Below are 14,293 nucleotides of genomic sequence, written 5' to 3' on the forward strand. Positions count from 1 at the left end.
GCACAACAGGTGTGAAATAGAATTTATTGTGGCTCTGATTATGTACATGTGAGATATGCCTGGCCAGGGTGACCGGGCTCGCATGGTTTGTACAATAAATACATCTGTGGGGCCTCCGAGGCTGGGAAGGGCCCACACTCGCGGTTCAGTCCAGCTTCCGGGTTCCCAGCTTCATGGGGCCCTTGGCTGCCTTTTTCTCAGCGCGTTTTGCCTCCATCTCCCGTCTTCGCTCCTCGCGCTTCTTCCGGGCTAGCTCTGCCTTCGCCTGTCCTGGGAACAAGAAGGGGACGGCTGAAGGTGTCAGGACAACCTGGGTCTCAGCTTCCCTTCCCATGCCTGCCCTGGTGGAGGGTAGGCCCAGGCCATCAGCCGGCTGGTAAACACTTACGGCTCTCAGTCTCCAGGCCTTCCCAGTTGTCATCACCCCAGGAGTCTCGCCTTGACTGAAAAGGGAGGTGTGGGCTGCAGTGGAGGCCTACTCAGCTGAGGACCCCAGGTCTGCACCCTCCCACTGGACAGGCACCAAGTACCTGCGCCCCAGCCTCCCGATGCACTGACAGGGCAGCAAAAGGGTCGCCTTTGTCACTAGGCTCCGGTCCACCCCAGTTATACTCGCTGGCCAGCCGTGTGCCCTCAGGGGGTGGCTCCGGGGGGCTTGGCTCCTGCCAGTCTTGCTCCCACGAGCCCTCGGCTTCCCAGCTGCTCCAGTCTGACTCCTGGGATCTGTGGCCAGGGTTGCTGGCCTGCAGAAGAGAAGGAGACAGTGCTAGAGAAGGGGAGGGAGGAGCAGGGGCCAGCCCGCCCCCCATACACACCCTCTGTCCCACCAGCTCACCTGCCCAGGCTGGCTGGCTTGGTTCCCAGTCCTCCAGTCATCGCGCTGAGCCAACACAGATTCGGCCTCCTGCTGCAGGGTGGGGAGGAAAGCACGACCATAGAGCCCTCTTGCTCCACCCGAAAGGCCAAGGAAGCCCCCCAGTCTCTGCCCAGCTATGGGCTCCACCCTTTCTTCTTTTGTCTTCCATCTCATTTTCTCCTCAGCCCTGTGTCCCATCAATAAACTGAACACACTGAACCAGGCCTGTTGTCACTCCTCTGTGAGGTGGGGAATGAGATCCTGAGTTCCACACCCCTGCCTGTGGCCTCAGGGGCAGAGACTGCTGGTGACTGGAGCTCTGCCCGCATTCTCTTTAGGACAGCCCCACTCCGGCCTCAGCCCATCCTGAGCCCACCCTCAGGGAGGACAGGTTGGTTGTAGGCCTGGGGGTAACCTCTCTCTGCTAATCACAGGGCAAGGTGAGCCCCAGAACAGCCATAGGAGGGATGGGGAGGGGAGCGAGGAAGAGAAGTGGGCAGACCCAACCACCACCACCTTGGCCTCTCATTTCTAGAGCTGAGATGGGGCTCAGCTGTCGGCTCTGACCCACAATGGCTGCTCCGTGACTCCTGCTTAGGATACTTGCAGATGAGGACAGATCTGACTCCAGCCAAGCCCACGTGAGCTCCCTGAATGGCAGTCTGTGACCTTGAAGCTGGGTCCCCCTGAGGGAGTTCTCCTCAGCCCCACTCACCTCCAGGCTGCCCCAGTCTTCATCATCCCATCTGTCTGCAGCACTGCTGTCCTCTTCGGTGTCCTTGCTCTCCTCTTGTGTCTCCCATTGGCCTGAGGTCGTAGGCACGGCAGGGACGGGGGTAGGAGCCGGGGCAGGAAGTCCTGGGGAGCAGAGGCTCGCTGAGTTCCCGCCCACTGAGCCCCAGGAAGGTCTCAGCCCAGGGCAGAGGTTGCTGGGGCTGGGGGCGTCCCCATCAGCATCCGGGGGGGGGGGGGGGGGACTCCAAGCCCTCTCAGTCCAGGACACTCACCCTCAGGCGCGGGTCTCTGGGGGACATTGGTCTCAGCCGGGGCAGCTGTGGGATGTGCCCGGATCAGCTTAGAGGTGAGCGAGGAGACCCCCGTCACGGCCCAGCCTGCCCAGCTGGCTGCGGCTCCTCCCATCCCGGGGCTGGAGGCTGCGTGGACATCCTTCTCTGGGCAGGGACAGGAAAGACAGGTACAGACACCTCAGGCCTCCATGGGGAGGGTGATAGGAAGGCACTAACAGAAACAGAGCAACCTAGAGTGGGCGCCGTCCTCCCCCAGGCCTGCACTCTCCCAACTGTGAAGTGGGAGGTGGGAAGAGTGCTTTACAGTCTGTCCCCTGGGGCTCTTCAGACACTCCAGTGAGGCAGACGGGGGCCACAACAGGCCACAGTCAAGAAAGTGGCAAGAGGAACAGGGAACATGAGCGTGGGCCACTCACCCACTTCGGCCAGCTGTGTGGGGTCCTCTGACACAGACTCCAGTTTGGACAGGAAGCTTCGAATGGCCTTGAAGGCCTGTGGGGCAGCAAGGGGCAGAGCTGGGGCCTCCGAGGTTCCTGTGAGCCTGCCAGGCCGGCTGGAGCCCAGGTACCCCCAGAGACCCAGCCCCAGGGCCCAGCCCCAGCGACGCCTCACCTGGTCTCGCACAGATTTCTCAGGATCCACGGTGAGGCCGCAGAGCACAGGCAGGATCTTGTGGGCGCAGTCGTTCATCGAGTAGAGGTTGTGGGTGGCGGCGAAGCCCAAAACGCCCGCGACCCGGGACGGTGCAAACGGGTCCTTTGTGGCCCGGCTAAAGGCGGAGGTGAGGACCCTGTGTCTGGTCTGGGGCAGGAAGAGGGCTCCTGAGTATAGGGTCCATCCTGGGGCCCAGAACTGCCACAACAGAGGCCAACCACAGGGCCTCCAGAGTCTAACAAGTGTGAGTTAAACACTAACGACAACCCTGGATCTTGGCTTGTCCTTCCAGATCACCAGCCCATGGCTCAAAGTGACAGAGGCCAGAAGAAGCTGCCCCGGCGCTGGGCCACGCCTCCCTTCCTGCCTGCCCTGCTGACCCATTCAGTCATTCCTGCTAAGTGCCTGGAGGCTGCAGTGTCTGCATTCACAGACCCTGGCTGAAGGGAGGGGACGTGAGCCCTAGGGATGCAAGCCCGAGGGGGTAAGCAGACCTAGGATCTGTTCCAGGAGCCACCTACCGGCTGTGCGACCTGGCACAACTTACTCTGTCCCTCAGACAGGGGGACTGGAGCACCCAGGGCCTGGGTCTGTGTGTGTGTGTGTAGGGGGGGTGACAGCCCCCACACCAGGGGACCTGGCCCTGGGGGCTGTGGCTGTGACGCTGACAGAACTCCTGCCACGTGTGCGGGGCACTCACACTGGCACTGAGGTAGGAGCCGATCTTGCCCAGGCACACCGTGGTGTTGCAGCGGATGGGGCCCTGCTCGTCCTTGGCCTGCAGCCGCGCAAAGTGCTTCATCAACTCCACGTTGAGGTTGGTCTCATTCAGCTTTGGGGCCAGGAGCAGCATGGACTGCAGGGCGGGAGACAGCAAAAGTGGGGGCCGGAGCGGGCAGGGTGCCACACATGGGGGAGGCCTTTTGGGAGGGCACCAGTGACCCTGGGTGCTAAGGAGACCCGCCAGAGCCCTCCCCAACCTGGTCCTGGGCCTTACCCAGAAGGCTTCGGAAGGGGAACCCCTGTCTGCACTCCTGTCTCCGTGAATGTCTGCTGAACTCAGAACTGTGTCTGTTGAACTCAGGACTCTTGGCCATGCCCACCCTCTTCCCACCACCACCTGCAGTGCTATACCCACAGCCAGGACCCACATGCAGAACAGTGCCTGCCCCTCCCATACCCTGCTTGACCCACAGACCAAAACCAAGGCCTCTGTGTCCTCTGATGAGCCCCCTCTGAGCCTTAGAAAACCAGGGGTGGCCCCTGTGGGCATGCCCACACCCACCTTGACCGTCTGCTCCCGGATGGCAGGGTTGGTGTCCAGGAAACCGTGCACAACGTGGGGAAAGATCTGGGTGTTGACTGTTGGCTCATCAAGGTACTGGATGAACTGCTCCATCTGCGGCCCGGTTGGGGCATGAGAACACGGTGAGGCCTTCCACCCCTCACCAGAGCCAGGGGACCACCCTTGGCATGGTTTCTCTACCCAGCAGGCACTGGCTGGCCAGGGAGTCTCCTGAACCCCCCACTGTGCCTCTGGTCTCAGGCCCAAATGGAATGGAGAGGGTGCTGGGGGCGAGGGAGGGGGCTGAGAAGAGCCAGGGACTGGGTGCCGGAGAGCCGAGCCTCTGGTCCTGCTCATCAGGTGGAATGGTCATACCCCATCTTGGAACCTCCCGACCTTTTCTATTAAAAGGGTATAACCACTGTCTAGAGGAGCGCTGGGAGGAGGCTGGTGTGTCTGGAGTTGGAGAAGGACTGATGATACCTGGATACCTAGTGCACCAGTGGCCCCCCATCCCCAGTCCCATCAACCCTGTCTGATGCTCCCAACTGCCCAGGGGTTGGCAAGAGAGACGCTATCCCCCCTCAAGAGAAAATCAACCCTGAATATTCATTGGAAGGACTGATCCTGAAGCTCCAATACTTTGGCCACCTAATGTGAAGCGCCGACTCACTGGAAAAGACCCTAATGCTGGGAAAGATTGAGGGCAGGAGGAAAAGTGGGTGGCAGAGAATGAGATGGTTGGATGGCATCACTGACTCAATGGACATGAGTTTGAACAAACTCTGTGAGATAGTGAAGAACAGGGAAGTCTGGCATGCCGCAGTCCATAGGGTCACAGAGCTGGATGTGACTTAGTGACTAAACAACAGAACAACAGGCTCAACCCGGGAGAATGGGCGGCACAGGGAGAAGTGTTTGAGCCATGCAGCCTGGGTGGGGGGAGTTCCCTAAGCTTCCAATGAGCCCGGTAAGTATCTTGACTTCCTGAGAGCATAGCCTCTGCTCCCTCACCTGTGTGTATGTTTCGAGGAGGGGTTTCTGGGGTCCCCATGCAGCCAAAGCAAGGGCTTGAGTTATCTGCCTGGGGCTGGAGGTGAGGCAGGGACCTCCCCTGCAGCCAGGGTGAGGTCTGGGTGGAGCAGAAGCGGGCAGGCTCTCCCCACGGCCCCTACCTGCTGCAGGAGGCGAATGCGCATGGCCCGGTCGGTTGAGGAGAACATTTTGACCACGACAGGGATGATCTTCTGCTGATACTCCTCAGCATTGAGGAACTTACCCACCTGAGAAGGAGCAGGAAGAGGGGCTCAGCCACGTCCACACGAGTGGGATGACGTCCCCGGGCTCAGTGAACTTCCTTGGTCTCCCTGCTGATTTCTCGAAGTGGGAACAGGGTGATGGTGGTGGGATGAGGCGGGCATTTCCTCAGCAGCCCCTCTGCCCAGACTCCACGTCAAGTTAGCCCTACCCTTACCCTTTCTGGGTCAGGCCTCTCTTAGGAGGCTCGCAAAAGCTCTGGGCCTTTCCCTGTAATCAGGCACTAGATCCCACGTGCACACAGGATTCTGCCCATAACTTCTGGGGGTTCCCAGCTACACAGGATGTACTTGCTGTCTTCCCCACCTCCCCTCACGCCAGGTTCCTTTGGGGAAGGGGTTCTCCCACTGAGCAGGGAATGGCAGGTGCCCAGGTACTGACAGGCTGGGATCTGAGGAGGGAGAGAGGATCCAGCCCCAAGAAGCCAAGACGGCTGAGTGCTGAGTGGTCAGGAGGGAGGAAGGAAAGCAAGGCGGTGAGCAGCTGACCCCTGGGCCCTGGGAACCAGAGTGCCCGGGTCAGACCAGGGAGGCTGTCCTGAGGAAATGGAGGAAGGGCTGTAGGTTCTGAAGCAAAGGGTCTTTGGAAAAAGAATTTTGGAGGCACAGATTTTCCCGTCACCAAGGACAGGAAGTCTCTGTCTCCCTGACAGCTGGTCACGTGGCCATGGCCTGCTGAACCGCCGATGTCAGAGATCCTCAAGTGGGCTTGGGTCCCCCTGACCAGACTCCCCTCACAGGACGCTGGCAAGGCTGGCCCGCCCCAGCCACGGCCCTCTCTTCTGCCTTTCAGACCACCCAGCCAGTCTCTGGGCCCCACAGGTCCTGAGGCTCCAGGCCCCGCTCACCTTGAATAGGGGCGTGAGGACCACGGCCCCCGCGTTGCCAAACTCAAAGGCAGTCAGCAGCTGGGGCAGCACCTTGTGCCGGCAGAAATCCTCGGGGAACGAGTCCAGGCTTTTGCTCAGCTCTTGGAAGAACTTTTGCTTCTCAGCTGGCTCTTTGATCTGGGGGAGAGTGGGCAGGAGGCAGGGAACAAGAAATCATCCTGGTCACGGTCCCTTCAGCCAAGGGCCAGGACATGGGGTTACCTCCAACCAGAAGGAAAAAAAGCCTGCAGAGCCAGACTGCCTGGGTTCAAAGCCCAACTCTCCCATTTATTAGCCATGTGACTTTAGGTGGCTTTAAGTGGTAAGAATGTTCCTGCCAATGCAGGAGATGTGGGTTTGATCCCTGGGTTGGGAAGGTCCCCTGGAGAAAGAAATGGAAACCTGCTCCAGTATTCATGCCTGGAAAATCCCATGGACAGAGGAGCCTGGCGGTCTACAGTCCATCAGACATGACTGAGTGACTAACAGTTTCACTTTCACTAGAGAGTGTTAAGACTGAGCAACTAAACAACAACATGACCTTAGGCAAGTTCCCCAAACTGTAAAATGGAGTAATAACTGTACTGCCTCACAACTGTTCTGAGGATTCAACCAGAAAATGCACATAAAAGCTGCTAGCACAGCGCCTGCCATGCTGGAGGCGCCCAGCATGCCTGCCACCTGACCTGCTGCTGTGAAAGCGGCCACTAGGGGATCAAGCCCTTTATCAGTATTGCCTTAGCTCCTCAGGACCACAGAGGACACCACTAACCCACGCGTACCATTAAACACACGGCACAAGAAAACAGGGAATAAGGGCTTACTCTGCCGCCTGGCCCTGTTGGGTTGGGCTCACCGGCAGCTCTGCGGTAGAGACCGTGGCAGGCTGTCGGAAGGCAGGGATGAGGTGCATCTACCCCCAGATCTGGTCCTCTCACTGAGCCGACACAGCCCACACTGTCAGCTCAACGGTCTCCCTCCATCCTTCTAACCTGCCCGAGGCTGTCCTATCCACAACTCACATTTCCTGAGCACAGACCACATAGCCAGGCAGGGTTATATTCTAAAACCATTACACAGATGAAATAATCCAAGGAAGCTGAGGCACAGAAGGGGCAAGGAGCTTGTCCAAAGTCACACAGGTAAGCCGCAGTCAAGGAAGGGTGTGGGGACTTCTCTGGTGGTCCGGTGGTTAAGAATCCACCTTACAATGCAGGGGATGCGGGTTCGATCCCTGGTTAGGGAACTGAAATCCCACATGCTGTGGAGCAACTGAGCTCACGTACAACTAGAGAGTCCGTGCTCTTCAACAGAAGATCCTGCATGATGCAATGAAGATCCTGTATATCACAACAAGACTGAACACAGCCAAATAAAACAGATAAATAAATAAATACAAAGGTGTGGCCCAGTGGTGTGGCACTTCTGCTGTGTTGTGCCCTGTGAAGAAGTGCTGTCATTCCCCCATTTACAAAGGAGGCGGCTTGAGGCTCAAGGTCACCAGGCAAGAGAGGCCGGGTGTGCATTACAACCCCGTCCGGTGTGCTTTCAAAGTTCCTGTGCTCTTGGTTGGACCCTCATGGCCACAGCCACTGCCTGGCCCAGAAGTGACCTCTAACTCGGGTTGGGGAGGACCTGGTTGAGCTGGAGCAGCTCAGTCTGGCGTGGGAGGCAGGCTTGGTGCTCTGACACAGGGTTTGGGGAGCACAGTTCCAAAGAGAGGCCAAGCCACATCCAAGGTTGCCCCCGACAGAGTCACAGCTGGCGTCCTCCACCGCTCTGCTCTCTGATGGGAAGGGGGGCCTCTGGGCACGGCCCTCCCACATTCTCCTCGGGACCCTCCAGAAATAGCCTGTTTCCTATGGGGCGCACACCAAGGAGAAGGGCAGCCTGGCAGAGCCAGCCGTGTGGGAACGCCATGTAATGGAGCTCCTGCTGCCCCACACTGCCCAGGGGGCGGCAAGGCTCAACTTCTCCAGCACCTTTTCCTTCAGCGCAGGTTCCCATCCTTTGACGGCCCCCCAGCCCCATCTGAGTCAAGACTCCACAGAGCAAGGAGGGCCATGGAAGCCCTGTCACTCCTCCCATTCCAGACTCTCATCACCTCTCTATGCCCCACACAAGGCCAGGTCAGGGGGCAGAGCCTCCCTTCTGCATTCCCTACAACAACCCTGTGGTTCAGCAGACACCGCCATTATCCTCACCACACAGATACGGAAACTGAGGTTCAGGGAGGTTAAGCTGAGGGCTCCCTCCTCACAAAGAGGTTCCCTCTGCCTGGAACTTTCTTCCCCAGTTAGCATCCCCATGACTCCCACCTTCACACCCTCAGGTCACAGCTCAACGTCACCCTTGAGAGAACCCTTCCCTAGGCATCATCCTCACTTTTTCCCTTCCCGGCACTTGTCTGCATTCAGCAAGCACATTTCCTCATTTACATGTTTTCTGTCCCTTTTCCCCAGTGAAAGTCCCCAAGGGTGGACACCTGGATCATTCACTCCATGCTAGAGCCTTGAGGGCAGGGGTCTGGGTCTGACTCTTCCTCCCCACCCTGCAGTCAACATCAGGGCCAGGGCTGGAATGTCTGTGTGTAGTTAACAGAGTGCCAGGAGTACTCACAAAGCACCCACTATGTGCCAGACCCTGTACTGTGCACTTCAGACTCACTGACTCCTCACCCTCCTCCTCTGAAGTAGGTACTATTAATAAGACTGAACTTCAGCCGAGGAAAGTCACATATAAATAATAACTAGAGGGACTTCCCTGATGGTCCAGTGGCTAAGACTCTGAGCTCCGAATGCAGGTGGCCAGAGTTTGATCCCTGGTCAGGGAGCTAGATCCCACATGCCACAGCTAAAGATCTGGCATGCCACAATGAAGATGGAAGATCCTGCAAGATACAACTGAGACCCAGCCCAGCCAAATAAATAGATAGGTAAGTATTTTAAATAAGCAATAGTTGGAGGCAGGGTATGAACCCAAAGAGCCTAGCTCCATCATCTGTGCTTGTCTCCAAGGGTCTAATTATCAGGGAGCCTGTAAAGTGGGGAGGTGCACAGAGGTGAGGAATGTAGGGCCAGAGCCCAGGGTGGGGCAAGGGGCTCACCTGAATCTCTTCCAGGAAGAGGTTGGTCTCCACGAAGCGGTTGTTCATGAAGCCACCGGGCGCCCGGCAGTTCTGCAGGAAGCGGGCTGGGTTGGGACGCACCTTGGGGTTGGCTCCGACCAGTTCGCAGTAATGGGGCACCAGTGATTTGGGGATCTGCGGGAGAAGAGTCAGGGTCAGGGCAGTGGCTGGTTGGCTGGGGGAGAGGGGCTGGGGTGCGGGTGGGGTCGGACACTCACCTTCCCAGGGTTTCGCAGGGCTGCCGCTCGAAGTAGGGGCCCATTGAAGACTTCCCAGATGAGGCAGCCCAAACGCCACATGTCAGCTGACCTGAGACAGTGACCAGAGCTGCTCAAGGCTCTGCCACCTGCCAGCATAGGCCTCCAACCTACCCTGGGCACCAGGCACTCACTGCATGGCAAACCCTGGGCTGTGTTCCTTAGCTGATCATCCCATCAGCCTCAAGAAGCAGGTTTCATTAGCCCCCATTGACAGATCAGGAAACTGAGGCTCAGAGAAGCAAGGACATCCATCCCAGGTGACATAACATTCAAATTCAGAACCACCTAACCCCAAAGCCTGTGTTTATCCTGCCCTTCCTCCCTGAGGATCCTGGGAGCCAGGAGTGGGCTCCACCCTGAGGACCCTGGTTCCCTCCCCAGCCAAGCAGCAGGGAATGGAGGGAGTGCCAGCTAGTCCAGGGGTCCTGAGGCTACAAGAGGCTTCCAGAATAGGGCAGGATGGGGCATACTCCCCCTAGGCACCCACCATTTCTCTCTGACCGCTCTGCCACTACCATCAGCCAACTCCGGGGGATCATACTGCTCAAGCTCAGGGATCCCCTTGCGGGGAGGTCCCCCACCATTGCCCTGGGCTGAATACATGTAGTCCAGGCCCCCAAGCTTCCATTCGCCAGCGCGGTCCACGAACACAGCGGCCATGCAGACATTGTTGTGGATGAGGCTGCAGTCGTTGACCAGGAAACTGAGGGCTTTCTAAGGGCAGAAGGATCCATCACAGCCCAGGAGCTGCAGCCCCCACCCTGCTCTCATCCCCACTGCCCCCTCATCTCACCACAATCTGGTGTAGCCCCCAGGAGAGCTCCAGCTCCTTCAGGCCACCGGCCTCCACTCGCGCCTTGAGGTATACTCCCAGCGGGGTCACAGCCTCTGTCACTACGTGGAGGCATTTGTCTGTCTGAAGAAGGGAACACGGGGTATCAGGGAGGGATGGGGGGAGAGGAAGAAGCGATGAAAGACATGATAGAGATAGGGGCAGAGAAGGGGAAGTCAAATCTGGGGGGTGAGGCGCTGGCGCAGAAGGGCTGGAAATCCACAGGAAGACAGAAGACAGGACTGGGAGAAAGTGAGGGACAGAGGTTGGATAGACTGAGCAGCTGGTAGGTACCTCCAGCCCATCGATGTAGGCAAGGATATTGGGGTGCCGGAGAGTTTTGAGGCGCTTGAAGGCAGCTTTGGCCACCTGGGTCTGCTCTTCGGCACCCGGCTTCACGTCATACACGAAGATGGACACCGGGCTCCCTGTGGCCTGGGGGAGGGCAGAGGGGCCTCACGTTGCTGACCACTCCACCTCCGAGATAGTCCCCGGAGTTGGTTCAGTGCCGGAAGAGAAGGGCCGCCGGCCGGGTCTCTCCCCAAGTCAGCCCTTAGAGACTGAACCCGGCCCACGTAACCCTGGTTGGGTCCGCCTGTGGGTCCCTCGGCCCTTCCTCCCGCCACGTCGACACTGCCCGTCCCCCTCCCTCGGCCCGTAGTCCTAAGAGGCTCCACAGCCACGTCAGGCGGGCGCGACGCGGCGGAGCCGGCGGCGCTGGCTAGGCGAGACCGAGGTCGGCCGCGGCCTGCAGAGTGGGGCCGCTCTCACCTTCTTGCGGCCGCGGTGCAGGATCCAGGGTCCCGGCGGGCTGCCCTCGGGGGGTTCCGGGCTGAGCTCGAACGGGAAATCCCGGACCGGGTCCCGGGCAAAGAACCACATCGTCCCCGCCGCCGCGGCGGCCTCGGGTGCCTCAGCTCCGGGTCCTCCGGCAGCCCGAGCCGGGGCGGGGCGGGGCGAGGGCGGGGCATAACCGGATGGGGCGGGGCTTTTGATCGGTGGGCGTGGTCGGTGGGTGGAGTAGGAGTCGGAGGGTGGCCGGCAGCCTGGAGACCAACCTTTGGCGCAACTGGTCGGGCGCAGCCAGTTACCACCTCTGCCGTCCTCGCAGGTCACCTAAACTCTCAGCCCCTCTGTGTCCTTATATCTAGAATGTGGATGGTAACAGAGTCCACCTCCCAGCGTTATATAAGGATGAAAGCCTGAGAAGAGACAGAGGATAGGGAAACCGAGGCAAGGAAGCAGAGATAGACAAATGGAAAAGGAAGTCGATAGACAGATATGAAAGGATGCAGTGTTCAGTGGGGAAAAAACCTGGGGAGGGCGACTGTCCCCAAGCCAGACTCTCGCACTCACCTGCCCGTGGGCACCTCTAGGATCCAGTGAGGCATCGTGTCGGTGGAATGATGGAGTGACCAGGAGAGAGAGGCACAAGGAAGCAGAACCTCTGAAAAGGAGCGTGGTTGGGGAGCAGACAGTGAAGCAAAGGTCCTGGGAAGGTCTAGGAGCCCTGAGACAAGGGAGGGAGCCTGGGGAGGGAAAAGACAGTGAACCTAGGAAAGGAGAAGGGTAGAGGAGGAACAGCCCAGCAAGTCCAGAAGAAGCCAGGGGGTCAAGAGGGCCCCCTGCTCCCTTGAGCCCAGCAGACTTGGCTCTCTGTCTCTAGGACCAGCATTGCATCCAGGTCCTCCAGTGTCTGTGCAGAGAGGGTCTGTCAGCAGCTCAAATGCCTTTCACACTGATGGAGACCTGGCCCCTTAGCTGGACCCGAAGCCACACCCTATGGAGCTTGGATGAGAGTTCTGAGACTGATTATGAAATGTCTGGTTGGGATGCCCTTGGGAGCAGATTCAAGGGGAAGGGATGCCCAAGTCAGTAGTTGTTGTTGCTCAGTTACTAAGTCATGTCCAACTCTTTGCGACCCTGTGGACTATAGCCTGCCTGGCTCCTCTGTCCATGGAATTCTCCAGGCAAGAATACTGGAGTGGGTTGCCATCTCTTCTCCAGGGGATCTTCCCAACCCAGGGATTGAACCCAGGTCTCCTGCATTTCGTGCAGATTCTTTACCCTCTGAGCCACCAGGGACACACCCCTTAAAGTCAGTAGATCAAAAAAAAAAAAAAAAAACCTGATAAAAATTAGTCACTTAGTCATGTACGACTTTGTGAATCCATGGACTATAGCCCACCAGCCTCCACTGTCTATGGAATTCTCCAGGCAAGAGTACTGGAGTGGACTGCCATTTCCTGGGTTCAAATCCTGGCCCAGCCCCCATCACTGCCTGTGGGAACTCACATTATCTGGGAGCCTCAGTTCCCCCATCTGTAAACTGGGGTGCCTTACCTGACACAGAGCAGCTGCTCAGCAGAGACTTGTCCCTTTTCTCATCCAAATACTTGTGCAGGGCACTCAGAGGAAGGATCACACAATGCTGGCCGCTTGGGGCAGAACAGAAATATTAACTAGAGATTCTTCTGACTTCCTTGGGAAGATGGTGACAACATTGTGAATGTGGACTTGGCAATGTTGGGGGTGGGGAGCATCTTGTCATGAAAAAGGAGCAAGTAGGGGGCTTGAATACCAGAATACAGAGTCTGGAACTTTGCCCTACTGAAGCCTGAACTGTGTTTGTGGAATGATGGAGTGTAGCAGGCTGGGGTGGAGTGATGCTTTGGGGTGGAGATCACGGTTGGAGAGGAGGGTTTAACAACACAGGGGTCCGGTGGTGGGGTTTAGTTAGTGGCACATTCTTTTAGCACCTGCCAAACATTAGTCCTGTGCCATGCATGGGGCCTCACCTAGAGAGGAAACCAGAGCAGGAAGGGCAGGGTCACTGAGCTGGGGTCGGGGGGTGAGCATCTGGAAGTCCCAGTGCACAGAAGGACAGTGAGGAGATACAACAGGACAGACAGGGGACACCAGGAAGAGTTACAAAAGAAGAGCCAGATAAAGGATTGGCCTCCCAGATTCTATAACTCTGCTTCTCCAGCAGAGCTTGGCACACAGAGGCTAGCAGCCTAGGCAGGGAGCAGCCTGTCCTCACAGTGGGACCCCTCCGTTTCAAAATGGGGATAATACCAGCTCCTCATTACTGCCCTATGAGGGGGATCAATGTTGTTCCCATCTTACAGATGAGGAAACTGAGGCTCTGAAGGCTCACGCAGTAGAAAGTAGCAGGGCCTGAGTGTTGCTGGCTGCCTCCCTCACCTGCCAGGATGAGTGCAAGCAGCCCTTCAAGCTCGGCCATGACCCAGGGAAGTCCCAGGGCAGGCAGGCCTGGGGTTCAGGGGCACACCAGGAGGCCAGTTGCTCCAGAGGAGACACGGTAGGATGTCAAGCAGGAGCATCTTTAGGCAGATGCCTGTTTGAATCCCGTTTCTGTGGGAACTTGAACCAGTCACTTCACTCCTTTTCCTCAGATGTAAAATGAAGACTCTAAAAGTATATTAAGTGTTTGCCATTGGGGTTAGTGAAGTATTTGGTGCCATACACTGGGAAGGGAAATGGAAAACCTTGAAAAGCAAGCTATAAATAACACGTGTGATGTGGATGCAAGATAAAGAGGGGTGATTGGACTTCCCTGGTGGTCAAGTGGTTAAAACTCCGTGTTTCAACTTTGGGAGCCACAGGTTCCATCCTCTGGGTAACTAAGATCCTCCATGCTGCCAGTGTGACCCCACCCCCCAAAAGGGGGTGATTGAAAAGGCTCAATGAAGGAAGTGATCTATTACCCAGAGATCTTCAAGAGATGACATGGGAAATGAAAACAGCCCATTTAGGTGGAAAATAAAACTCTCAGAAGCAGTGCTTCTGACAAGGTAGAACATTTAAGTCTTGGTGAAGACAGGAAGCTGGTCTTCATGATCAGTGTTAGGACAGTATTTGCAGTCTTACAATATGTTAAGGTAATGAAATGATTTTCTTTTCCCCAGGAAATTGATGCTTCTTTATTCCAGCTGTAATTTTTTGGTTACTATTAGGTAAGGAACGTTCCTCTCCTCTCATGAAGAGAAACACTTTTCAGTCCCTAAGTTGATAAGAAGCAGTAAAAATCCTTTGATTTTGT

At 57.3% G+C, this 14,293-nt stretch overlaps 1 protein-coding gene across 2 annotated transcripts; it reads right to left on the minus strand.

Moving 5' to 3' along the window:
• Window positions 1-10: 10 nt before the first annotated feature.
• SCYL1 (SCY1 like pseudokinase 1) lies at window positions 11-11,186 on the minus strand. Of its 2 annotated transcripts, none has more exons than XM_043927015.1 (18): window positions 10,999-11,186; window positions 10,522-10,662; window positions 10,189-10,311; window positions 9,883-10,109; window positions 9,354-9,444; window positions 9,115-9,270; window positions 5,988-6,146; window positions 4,999-5,106; window positions 3,824-3,937; window positions 3,239-3,394; window positions 2,497-2,685; window positions 2,301-2,376; window positions 1,864-2,028; window positions 1,572-1,714; window positions 836-904; window positions 531-743; window positions 389-443; window positions 11-270 (listed from the first exon to the last, which is right to left on the minus strand). In XM_043927015.1, exons 1-18 carry the CDS (start codon window positions 11,107-11,109, stop codon window positions 146-148), a joined length of 2,421 nt encoding a protein of 806 aa, XP_043782950.1. In that variant the 5' UTR covers window positions 11,110-11,186; the 3' UTR covers window positions 11-145. The 2 variants fall into 2 exon arrangements, with proteins under 2 accessions (XP_043782950.1, XP_043782948.1); XM_043927013.1 differs by having other exon boundaries at window positions 836-907; window positions 10,999-11,185.
• Window positions 11,187-14,293: the final 3,107 nt, after the last annotated feature.

The sequence above is a fragment of the Cervus elaphus genome, chromosome 2 (genome assembly GCF_910594005.1).
Source record: "Cervus elaphus chromosome 2, mCerEla1.1, whole genome shotgun sequence".
NCBI classification, from domain to species: domain Eukaryota; kingdom Metazoa; phylum Chordata; class Mammalia; order Artiodactyla; family Cervidae; genus Cervus; species Cervus elaphus.